General features: G+C 43.6%; 1 protein-coding gene across 1 annotated transcript in view; it reads right to left on the bottom strand.

Annotated features, from left to right (window-relative positions):
* Positions 1–1452: 1452 nt before the first annotated feature.
* The window catches only part of cntn1a (contactin 1a), a 41076-nt gene continuing 29327 nt past the window's right edge, over positions 1453–13201 (bottom strand). Inside the window, 9 exon segments of the mRNA XM_053426457.1 lie at positions 1453–4182; positions 5328–5484; positions 5599–5711; positions 5830–6019; positions 6772–6875; positions 7863–8097; positions 9870–9940; positions 10545–10694; positions 11124–11285. Of these exon segments, the coding sequence (XP_053282432.1) occupies positions 4106–4182; positions 5328–5484; positions 5599–5711; positions 5830–6019; positions 6772–6875; positions 7863–8097; positions 9870–9940; positions 10545–10694; positions 11124–11285 (1259 nt within the window). The 3' untranslated portion in view covers positions 1453–4105.

Raw genomic sequence — 13201 nt, 5'->3', positions numbered from 1 at the left:
GTTCTCTCTGTGAGCTGATCTCAGCAAATAACCCTCAAGACCCCTGAGTGAAACAGAGAGGTGACCTACAGCTCAATAAGAATCTAAAATCTGATTTATTCCCTCCGACCTAATCCACCAAAGAGAAGTGATATCAATCTACTTCTTCGTCTGCTGGATACCTGATAGAAGACAAAACTCCAACAGCTGTTTCGGCATGAAAAAACTGGCCAGGAGTCGGCCTTATCTGTAATGGAGGACAGATTGAAACACTATCTGTGATACATTTGGTTCTGGCTTCGGTAAAGAATAGCTTTGTCCTGCAAAACAAGGGCGCTTGAGTTTATAATGGAAGGAGCTCATAAATCATCTGCGATGCTCTAGTTTCTCATGTTTGATATGTGAGAGCTGAAACGCAGCTACAAACATTTCACACATAACCAGTCTGAAGTTCGAGGAGCGTAAAAAGATACTTTAATCCCACGGCAGCGAAAGGACACAAGTGATTTTTATTCAAATCCCCCCTGAGAGCGAAAAGCACCTGAGACCCGCAGCTCTTCCACATCCCAGTGGAGGGTCTGTCTGAGTTTGATAACGCTGCTTATAACTCCAACGAATTTTCTTCGGAGCGATAAAAGTGAAAGTATGATCGAAATATTCTGCTGTGGTCTCTGCTTTAATCTTTCAGTAACATCAGTATTTCAGGCTGAGCTCATGGAATCTGTTCTGAACCTCCACTGGTGAACTCCCACTGACCCACAGTCGACTAAATCACTCGTCCTTTTCTGTTCATGGACGACTTTCAGCTGATGATCATGATCACGTCTCAGGACTTACTTTTACTGAATGGCTAATTGTTTTTTAGCTATTACTTTAGATTATTTTATTCTTTTACCATTACTCCTAAATTATGAAATGATTGTATCTGCTGTTTTTGAAAGGCGACACATAAATCTTCTTCTACTTCTTTGTTCGGTTGTTTTACATTTCAAAGAAATATATTCTAAATTTGGCTATTAATAATAATGCAGTTAATACGTTTATATACTTACAGGGCCAACATATAGTGACAGCGTTACAATAACATTTACACCAATGGGCAACTGACAATCCCCAATTATCCTCACCCCAATCTGCATATCTTTAGGCTGTGGGACACCGGAGTTCCCATAGAAAACACCCACAGACATATTCCCAAAAGAGAGGGTTGTTCAAACTTAATATATTAGTCTATTTCTCTTAACTGCAACATTTGGTTATCATTAGTACTTTAATAATGTGATACTGCTAGATTGACTTAGGTAATGAATCTTAACTGCAAATCTGACTCAACAGTATTCATCCCAAATTACTCTCGCATTCACAGTCAGCTGCACTCTCCTTTAGGCTGTCAATAATAATTGTAAGAGTATTCCCCAAGACTGGTGAGACAGACAATTCACTGTGAAACAAAGGGAAAAAAAGGCAGAACAATTTAATAGTTAACTACACTTTTATTGTTCCTTATCCAGCCAATGAGAAGTTCCAGTTTCAGCCCTCACATGTACCGTTCTCGGCCAGCGGAGCACTGGACAGCCCAACACGCTGCCACTGCCTCCAGTGAAGCCATCAAATTCCAACCATTTTGTGCAAGAGACCATGTCTGAGCTTTTTACAAGTGAGATTCCTTTAGTTGGATTTGTCTCTTTAAAGACTCACCCTAAAACGTCACATGAGATGAAAGAAGCCCGTGTTAGGCTCAGATCTCTACCGTCTCTGACATACAGGGACGTCACTCAGTAATGGAATGTATTTCAGATGGAGCACAGAGGTTGAGAAGTCGCTATGGTGTCGATTGGTTGCAAAGTAATGTACACTTCATCTGCAATGTCATGCATGTCAGAGCGTAGAGTCGCCGCCTCGACCCAAATGTCAGTCAAGGTTGTCGGCATTCATGCATTTGGCAACTCTTCTTTTTTGTTTCGATTTGTCGCATGAAGGAAATGACCGGCAAAAGCACTTTGTGGTGGATGTTGATATAGTCACAATGTAGAAGCATGGCCAGCATCAGTCACACAACACGTGAATGGTAGGAATCCAAAACGCAGCATTTGTTGTTGAGGGAAATCAACATTTTAACAGTGAGGACATACACATATATTGATTATGAACAAAAAAAAATGACAACAGCTGATTATGTTCATATATTTCTTTGTTAAAAAAAAGTTTAAAATAATGGAGTGAAAACAATGTCATGACCTTTGGCTCTTTCCGCCGACATGGATGCCTTCGCTTATACCTTCTGTTAAAACAAGATAATGAAAAAATGAAATATACTAGATTTACTGTTAAAGGAGCTAGGCAAGTTGTCTTATTGGAAAATATACAAAGTTAGCCACGGATGAATCAGACATTGCACAATTACAGGAGGGCATGAGCGTCGCTACTGTGACTCTCACACGAAGCCATAAATGAGAGACAACATGAAAATGTACAAAGAAAAAAAGCAAACATTCTTTACAAAGCACTGGCTTGTACCACCGAGGTCCTCGTGATACAGTCAAAACAAAAGTACTTATAATTTAGCGTGTTTTTTTTTAAGCATCGGATACGACATTGACCCAGATGTTGAGGTGTTGATCACTGCACAGATGTACACGTACAACTACAGGTGGTAAATCAGCAGTCAGAATAAGAACATGTTCAAGATGTTTGATATGTTCACCTGGTCCCGTGGTTTGCTTTACATTCAGTTTTGCAAATATTGATTCCACCTGCTGACACTCTCCAGCTCCTCTGAATCCTTTCAAATTGACTCATGTAACAATGTCAACATGCACACAACTTTAAGGTGGTTGAACAGATCATAGCCACCTAGCAGCCATTTTCCTCTGGCGGCATGATTCGGGTGGGAGGGGCTAATCCTGTTATGAACTGAATAATGTTGTGTGGTTGTGATCCAGGTTTGTAAGTCACAGAAACACAGAGAATCTGACAAACTGTTTTCATTTCACTGCTTCCTAACTGATCAGCAACTGGAAAGACAATGGGTCGTAAAAAATCTGGAGGGACATGGCACCTTATTTCAAGATTACACAACACACTTGATCTACAGCTAACGTGAGCATCCAACCCCTTCCTAGCTAACATCACTGTTTAACACAGTTATACAATGGGAAAGACAATATAATCCGGAGATATCAATGCACTTCTGGGACAACGATTTAAGCCCGATTTGAAATATGTATTGTTTTTTTAGCTGCCTCTCTCTGTGTTGACATAGGTTTCAAACACGGAACACAGCAACACAAACTTCAAAATTATTCAGTTTGAACGGCACATGAGCATTCCCACCCCGAGCATGACATCAGAGGAAAATGGCTGCCGTGTGAATATGGTCTTGAGTTCATGTTGTGATTTGTAAATAAGCACTGATTCCAGATAAACCAATCTATTTCTCTGCATAACATCCATTTTATATTAGATAGCAAAACAATATCAATTATTGGATATATTATTTCAGCATGACATAAATAGCTCTTCTCCATGATGCTTGTTAAAAAAATCAAGTATGTAGAAGGATGAGATTTGCTTTGACTGTATCTCTGTAACAGAGTATGTGCTTCATTTAGAAAAGAAAACATAAGAAAATGCCACTGAACTGCAAGTAAAGAGAGACAAAGACAGTTTTATAAACTGATTCACTTATCCTTCGCAGCTACTTGTTTACTTTCACTGTGGAATGCACTGTGGGACAGATTAGAACATGTTATAGACATTAAACTGCCAAACTGTGTAAAGTGTAACGCTCACATATTCAGCCACGATCCATTTGAAAAACAGCTCACTGTGAAAGATAAGTGCAGTCGTTTATATAAGGCATATTTAAAAAGTTTACAGATCTCCTTTTGACGCTCCTCCAAAGAGGTGTTTTTTGTGGATAAATAAGGGATGTCTTTGTCCATTTCCAATTTTTTCCTTTTCGGTCTATTCCTGCAAACAAATTCCAGAGGGGAAGAGTTGGAATATACGAAGTCCCGGGTTGTAGGGTGGAGCCGAGAGAGTGTGGAAAGTCCCAAAGTCCTTAACAGGCGTCTAGCTTAAAGAGTCTTCTTCACGAGGAGTGAAGACAAAGATGGCGCTACATTCAGAGGTTCAGGCAGAGGAGGGCCGCCAGGAGCAGGGAAAGTACGCTGAGGGACTGGGCAGCCATCACACCGCCATCTGAGAGGCACACAGAGACACAGAGTGTTAACAATCAAATACTGTATATGCTCCTTTCTTTTTACCATTCCTTTATCATGACTTATAACCTATATGTCTGTTTTTGTTCACCTTATTCCTAGCTGTTTGTTTATTAATATCTAAGTACATCGAGAGTATGTACACATAATTGGTAGTGAGGTGCAATTCCACTTATATTTTCTTAACCAATGCCAAGTTAAACCAGGGGTGGTAGTGTAGATACAGATACTTTGTGCAAAAGTATATGTCAAACTTTTAATAAGAGAAGTGTTGACATTTGAGTATCGATCCGCACACCACTTACAGTTGGTCTATAAAGATTATTCTGATTTGAGGGAAAAAGCTTCCTCCCTCGTATGTCTAACTCTCACCATCTATAGACCATATATGGCGTGTGTTTGATATTATATCCCATCTGTATGGAGTTCACCATAAATGCCCCCCCCCACCCCCCTCATCTGAAATCCTCCACGGCTTAAACTCCCAGGTCTGTGAAATCAAGCTGTCAGGTTGGGTCTGCACTGAACGATAAGGGATAAGGAAAAGCACAGGGGGGGGGGGGGGTATTCTACTCATCAGGATCAATTACAGGAGCTTAAGGCCTCTTCTATCCCGTCAGCCCACAATCAGGCCATCGGCCGGAGTGAGGATCCAGTCACTGGGCAATCGAGGCTTTGGTCACGAACTGTTAAGTTTCCCGTCTTAGCCCTCCAGTTAAAGGTATGAAACTTGAAGTGACAGCTCCGCTCTGGCCCATGGGAACCCTCTAGCTGTGACAAATGATAACCTACCACCAACTCGGAATCTGGTCTAATCCCACTGGCAAAGGACAGGCCAGGATTGAACCGTCTGGGTGCGAGACCTCAGCACCACGGATTTAAAATGTGATTTGATAACCGAGGGCTTTCCTCATTTTCATTCTACTGATGTGAAACTAAACCTCGGTGAAGGTGGCATGATATTTTATTACTCGGCCACTTATTTAAGTGTTCATTAAACAGAAAGTACCACTGAAAGGAAATAGAGAATCATTCTTATAAACTAGAACGGCACTCGATGCAAACCTCCTCCAACAGTCCACTTATGAAACCACATTTAAATTCACTGAGGTCTGTCTCTGTTACTTGTGATGACGATTTGTGCCAGTGCCCCGTCTCCTCCTTCTGTGAACGCCCGGACCTCCACCACATAGGTTCCCCCTGGAGGCAGGGGAAGATCTATGTTCAGCCTAGTTGTTGTGTACAGGACTTGCTTGGGGTCACCCTTAATCCAGCACAGCACCTAGATTTTATAAATACACAGGTAAGAAATAAGAAATGTGAAGTTTCCAACAGTTGATGTTTCACTTCAGAGAGATTATCATCTGCACTTAAGTATGTGTTGAGCTGTACTCACTTTGTAGCCATTTATCGATGACTCGTTTTCCAGCGGTTCAACGTGTTCCCAGGCAATATTTACTAACCGGCCCTTTAACTTTTTACCTATTATTTTTGGCGGTCGACTGGGAGCTGGTAAAAGACACGGAAAACAAAAATGAAGAGCAAGCAACTCATATGCAGTCGGAACAGTGCAATGTTGTTTTTACCGCAGATAGGGCTGTTTAATACGACAAATGGCAGGACATACGGGCTCTCTTGGTGTGGATCTGGATGTGTTCGCTGGGCGGCCCGAAGCCTGCAGAGTTGTAGCCCCTGACCTCAATGAGGTAAACGGAGCTGGGCTTCATACCCTCCAACTTGGTGTGGTTCTCCTTGCTTGGCACCACCACCCTCTGAGCCCCGCCCTCACCGTCTTCAAGCTTCCTCCAGTACTTCACCTGGCAAACACAAGGACAGAGGTGAGATGGGTGGGATAGTGTCAGAAGAACTGAGCACTATAGTGGAGTGATGCAGAAGGGTCATATGTCATGAAACGCAAAGTGCAAGTGAAACAGAAAAACTTAAAATAAAATAAAAAATAACTAATTTATAGAATCTAGGCGGTACGAAGGTTCTACTCATGGATGACTTAATAACATATTTTTGGATGCTCCATAGCTTGAGCCATAAGCTGCTATCAGACAGGCACTGAACTTCGGTTTCTCTCCTGAAATTGTCCCAAGGGGCTCTATGTAAAACTGCAAATGTTGCTCTGGACATTTTCCAGAGTTTATCCTCCTCCTAGCATACTGACAGTATGTAAGAAACAAGCAGGATTAAGTCCGGAGGGGACGAATATAAATATTTCTGGGGTCGTTACTCTTAGAAGATGAAGATGTCTACTGGGAAAGACAACAGAATTTGAGATTTTTTGATGAGGCCCAACATTCGAACACGGCGTAATTAATAGGCCATGTCCTGCCTCCTGCCTATTCCACCCAGGCGCCCCCCCTCACCAGAACACACCTTCCTGTTGATGTGAACTCGTCCGACCTCCTGCTACGGTCTACATATGTGAAAGGCAACCTCCAGGAAATGTCAGCACCCAATTGACATGACAGGGCATTATCTGGAGTACAAAACGGCTCCAGTACGTCTTTCACATTGGAAATCCCCCCCCCCCAGCATGCATCAGTACAACTTTGCTGACCTGGTATCCCTCTATATTGCTTTGTGAGAGTGGCCGCCACCCCACCATGGCATCTACTGCAGAGAGAGCTTTGCCGCTGACACTCACAGGAGCTTCGGATGGAGCTGAGGAGACAGAATACAGTGTGATTAATAGGTTATTTACTGAGAGAGCACTTCAAGGACTCACCCTTCATCTTGCATTGCACGGATAAAACTCAAAGGCAGCATATTTTAAATGCATGAATATGTTTAGTCAGATATCGACCTGTGCACCACACAAGCTAATGGATCCATTACTTTGAACATAAACTATCTAGCACTTCCTGCTTTGTGTCTATTGGCTTTATGAACGCCATTTTTAGTCAGTGGTGCTTATGCATCATTTCATGTAAGGTGAATAAATCACAGTAAGGAACAAGTGAAATGAGAGAAATCCATCTCGGCCCACATTCCTCACTAGGCCATCGTGCACTATTCCGTGAATAATGGTGACACACTGTGTGAAACTGTCCTTGAATGTCAGATTGTCGCACCGAGCCTTGAGCCGTCACATACTGTCATTGTGTTTAAAACAGAAATACACAAACAAGGACGCGCACAAATTATAACAGTCACACACGCATGCTTTGCAGGCTTGGCTACACGCTCAAGCGTTCCCAGAGTGCGATACCATGGCAACGGGGCACAGCCCATCACGTGTGGGGTGCCAGTGGTTATCTTAACTGTCTGTCAGTGGAAGTTAATAAATAGGCTAAATGCTTTGCATCCTTGGGCGAATTATCAGCTTTCTGGTTCATGCTAGATAGATCCTGATAATCCCCCCGCAAGGAAAGAGAAAGAGGATAAGATAGGTTCACTTTTCAAGGGGGTATTAAAATTCCTGACAACTATACACAAGAGCTGCTATCAAATGGCTCCCACTCCCATTGAAAACCCGGGTGGTGATGAGTAGCTGACACTGACAGATTGAAATGGCAGAGTGTTGGCATACTGAGGAATTCATCCATTCTCTGCAAGATACTGAGGACAAACAGGATCGGGTCGATCTGTGACACTGTGGTGAGATTATTTGGACACGCTGCACTTCAGTGTGGAGAAGGAGCTGCTCACCATCCAGCGCGGAGTAAATGGTGGCTGTGAGGCTGTAGGGTCCCTCTCCTTCGCTGTTGAACGCTTTGACTTTGACCTGGAACTTGGTCAATGGGACGATGGACGACTCTTTGTGGACGTAGCGGCTGGCCTGGGGGTCGGGCACTATCACCCTCCTCCACTGGTTGTCATCTTGAGGTTTAAAGGCCACGATGTAGCCAAAGTTGGAACCGTAGTAATACTGTGGCTGCACCGGCTGGTGAGAAAAGGAAAACATCACAAATGAACACAACTCTCAACCCTGGAACTCTTGACAAGTGCAAATGTTTTTCATTAAACTGAATTTGCTTTATTTACTGTTCAGGTGTGGTTTCTTTATATAAGTTTATATAAAAAAATCGACACAATCTTCTGACTCAAGTTCACAACATTTCAAAAATAAAAGCCCTGTTATTCTGTTCAGTATAAAAGTTGCAGCGACAAAATGGATGTTGTGCTTTTACTTTGAAGACAACTTGCTACAGAGGAAGTGATTCTACAAAGGTCGTTGACATAATGAAGATCAGCACCGACATGGTGAAATGTACCAAAAGGATCTGATGGAACTGATATTACTGTTCATTTGCCGCCACTTAGTTTTTTCGAGAACGTAGAAGAAAACATGTTTCATGGTCTGCAGACTGCCTGTTAAGCCCCGCCCCCACTAACTGTAAGGCGCTGTTTGGCTCTTTATTCAACTGAACTCATCAAGAGCCCAAAACGCACCAAATTCAACACTGCACTTCCTTGGGCTGTAACGGACACACATGTCAAGGGTGAAGGCGATAAGAGGAACGGTTCTCAAGATACGAGTTCCACATACAGACGTTTCTGCGACTACTACGTCCATCCTGTCAGATTTCACCCCACTTCATCAACCACTTATGCTATAAACTCGGATTAACAGCAGAACCCAAAGGGCCAAGTCCAGCAAAGTAAAATCACTGCATTCTGTGATTTATATACACTGAGTTGGGACACTTTGCTGGCTCTACCCTCCTAATATCTCCTTCTGCCTCATTTCCTCTGCTGGCACTCTTGTTTTATCATAGCGCCATATGTCTCCTTAGACGTGCCTGCATTAGGCAGCGCTAACCCCTGAACACATCGCTTGCCTCATCCTCCAGCTGCTCTGGAATCGAACGTCTCTGCCTCGGCCAAACGAAAGGCAATTTAGCCATGAGAGCTTATTTATCAGCGGCTGCAGCAGGAGAGTGCAGGATAACGTTTCCGTCCACTTACTGATGTTTGTGTGATAGTGATTGTTTTGTTTGATCGCTCATCCTTCATTTCCTCTACATGCGCCGTGTGGTTTGACAGTTGTCTGCCCCGTCTCTGATCTGATGATGTAAAGTGCTGCAACAGAAACCTTCGGCTTCCTGTAAATCTGTATTTGAAGTGTCATAGCTTTAATTTGTTGTATCCTGCTCTACCTTTTATTTGTATTGTCAAACTTACAGCCCTGTAATTGGCTGCTTGGATAAAATGTTCCAAATCCTTTCCAGTTGAAATCAATCAAGTTGATTGAGGAAGACTTACTCAATGTCCTGTTCACACCTCCCTCTCACCAACCCCACTTCTTCTAATCAGCTGAATGAAACTTAGTGCAGGGCTGTGGTATGAGTAAGAAAAGAACCCATTCAATGTTGGAATGGATCCAGATCAGACAGCAGAGCCAGGATTATTTTGTTAACATTCCCAGGGAATAATTCAGGGATCTTGATGAAAGAAATCTCACACTTTAAGGGAACTGATATCTATGAGTGGGTGCAATGTGGTGCAGCTTGGTATGAGGTATGAGCTCAACTGAGTGACATTCAATTTTTTCCTTTTTTTAAAAGAAACAATAAAGTTCATTATCAATCATCGTTATTAGAAATTGAATAAGGTTTTTCCTCTGGTAACTTAATTTGGTTGGGCATGTTGCAGCAGCAGCGTACTTTTCCATAACCTTTTTACCCCTGTGCCCTGTGGGAAGTCCAGACCTACCGTCCACGTGATGGTCAGCTCTCTGCTGGTCCCTCCACCCCCGCCGATGTCCGAGGGCGCCACCACAGGAACTACAATGAGACAGCAAAAGCAAAAACCCTCAAGCCACATGCCGAGAATCCACACAAGCAACGCCAACCCACACAGGCTGTAACCTCTCCCTGGCAGCGCTACTGAAACATCCTTCCTCTGCAAACACAATATCAATGTCTTCCCCCCCGTGCCAAACGCAACACCTTGATGTCCATGTGGGAACGTTGCCACCGGGGGGGAAGGGGATGGAGGGGCTAAGCTTCTTTTTTGTTTTGCCTCGAGTCTCGAAGCTCACTTCGAGACTCGGTGATTCTTTTTTTAAGAGAGGTTACTGTAGGCCTGTGATTTCCATTTTATAATTGAATATCAGTATAGAGTTTCAGCAAAGTGCTCATTTGTAGCGGTTTGTGTGGTGAGCTTGGCAGAACGCTGGTGCCGTAGGAAGTGCAGCACGGTGGCTTTTCTGCTGACTCATTCCTACAGCGCTACGTAACATAAGTAAACACGGCTATAATAGATTGATGGCGAGTAAATATTAGAACGGAAAGCTGGACTGTGCTACCACGTTTTCCGTGACCTTTCAAGTTACTCCCACAAATCTTGTGTACCGCACACTGGACTTGAGTCGGGACACAGTCTTACTTGCTTCCAGGGTCGTGTGTTTGGGGGACGAGCTGCTCGGATCTCCTGTCCCCAGGGTGTTGATGGCAATCACCCTGAACTCATACTCGGTCCAGGGGAGCAGATCCACCACGGTAGCAGTCTCTGTGTTCCCCTCTACCTCCGCAGGAGCTGCAGAGAGATTCACGGTTTGGTTTTACGGCGGCAAAATGTCAGGGTTACAGCAGCTTGAACATGTCAGAATCCGGTTTATTGGCCAAGTAAGTTTGCACAAACAGGGAATTTGACTCGGTAAAGTGGCTCTCAGTGTGCTTACACAGAATACACATCACAAAACAAACAAAACAAAGCAAAACAATACAAACAGTCCGAACAGTGCGACGGTCTAAGAAAAGAAGTGCAGCATATGTTGCTCTGTCAAAAAAACCCGTTAAATCAATAATTAAATGCCACTTTCGGAATCCATTCCTATGTTAATGCCCTTGGTAAAGAACGTTTCTAAGAGACGTTCACCACCATGTAGGTCAGCAGCATCACTTTGTCAACTCAGCATTAAGGCACCAGTGTTTATTTGACTATATAAACATATGGAGCTCTCACATGTAGTGGCGTTCTTCCAGACGTCGTTCTGGAGGAAATCCCTGTACTGGATGGTGTATCTGGAGATGGGGCTGTGGTTGTCTGCCCCTCGGCTCCACTGCAGCGTCATACTCTTGTCGGTTTGGTTCACCACTCGCAACCCACCTGGGGCCCCCGGGGGACCTAAGGTAGAGCAAAGAGACGAGTCAGTGTTATGCGATCAGAAATGAACTCCAGTGCGGCTGCAGGATTGAAGGAGGAATTTAATGAATTTCCACTTTGACTTGTTCCTCAGGGAAACTGCGAACACGCTCCTCGCACGGGTTGTTGAAAAAGAGAAAGACGGTACAGTTTTTCTTGAAAGATTTTTAAATTAAGCTCAGAGGGGAATTCTTGTCCAAAGTCCTGAGCTGTGTTACAACTTTGTAATTCAACACCAGTCTCCAAGATGATGCATATGAAACATATCAGAGCTTTTAAACATGGTCTTTTTACCGACTTCTTTAACAGACGTCAGCAAAGATGATGGATTAAAGCCCTTAGAGCTCAGACCCCCGCTAACTTATATAAACTGAAGCTTAAGCGAGATCTTTTGAATCCAGCGTGTCTTTCTTGGTCTCTCGCCTGCTCCTCTCGGTTCTACCTCTGGAACATAAAATAGTCTAATAGAAAACACAGACTGTGTTGGGTTGAGCCTCCCAACCCACAAACCCCACAAATCAGCCAAGATTATTTTTTCCGAGCCACGGATATGAGACAAATAAGGCGATTAGACAACTAAAGCTGGACAGGCCTTAAGCTTCCCCTCTCCTTTAAGAGGTGTAGGGTAAAGCATAGCAACTTGTGAAAAGTCAAGTTTACGATTCAGCCCATGGTATTAAATAGTGTGCTGATTCTCTGTGTCTGTACAAAAGTTTGTTTGGATGAACTCTTAGCACTCCAGTTTAAGACATATATAGAAATATGTACAATGCTAAATAAATATAAACTGTGAAAAAGTATTGTATATGTTTGCAATTAAAACAACATTGAAAAGGCCAATGCACACCTTCAAAAATACAGTGGAGAGGTGTGCAGGAGAAAAAGCACATGCAGGGGAGAGAAGAGGAATCCTGCACACTGTCCTGTCCCAAAAAACTTTATTAAGTGTACAATGTTTGGGTACCGTGGGCATTCATCTCTTTTGCAAGTACAGGACAGTGTGCAGGATTCCTCTTCTCTCACCTATATGATATTCAAATTGAAATTACATGGTTAGAAAATGACAAATCGACAACAATCAAATGAACGAAGTTAATGAAAAGTTCTCCTGACTCACAGGCACTTAAGTTAACCCGGCCACATTTCAACACTGTTCAGGCAGGACTGAAACATAATGCTACAAAAACACACACAAAACCATACTATGGAGAAAGAGGACCTCTCCTCTCATCACAAATCCCTACTAATAACAAGCTACAGGTGCAGAGCTGTGTTTTTAGCTGGGACGATCTCCTGAAGCCGATCTGCTTCCTCATTTACTCTGATAAATAGCCATCTTTCATCCCTCCCTCGCTGCGCCCTGGACTTCTGGCACTTGGCTCTCCATCTACAGCGGCCCACGGCCCTCCTGTGCTTTCGGTTACACTCGGAGGGGAGACACGTCACAGAGTTGGCCACCGCGCCTTCACCTGGCCATCTGTCAGCACCTGCTTCTTAAAGCAGGGGCGGCTATAGGCAGCACAGCCAGGGCACAACAAGGATCACTGGCGAACCAGATCACTGCTACGCTTCCTGGGTTCCTATCTGAAGACAGCCTTTGTCCGCCAACACCGGGCCTGTTCCGAGGAGCGAAGGGGGGGGCTGTAAGGCAAGCTCTCAGTCAGCAGGAGTCAGAGGGGTGGGGTAACAAATGGTGAATCATCCAGGAGGTGAAATGACAGACAGAGCGCTGCGGAAGTGTGGCAGTGTTGATTTGGTAGAACAAGAGCTGAGATCAACAGCACTCCCTTTCAAATGACTGTGGTGAGAGAGATGTCCCAACACATTTAAGTCAAGTCTCATTGCAATGCATTATACATGTACCAACACTCTCTACTCTGTTTAGAACATATCTATGT

Source organism: Pleuronectes platessa, chromosome 7 (assembly GCF_947347685.1).
Source record: "Pleuronectes platessa chromosome 7, fPlePla1.1, whole genome shotgun sequence".
In the NCBI taxonomy this organism is placed as follows: domain Eukaryota; kingdom Metazoa; phylum Chordata; class Actinopteri; order Pleuronectiformes; family Pleuronectidae; genus Pleuronectes; species Pleuronectes platessa.
This window is presented reverse-complemented; position numbering and strand designations above follow the sequence as displayed.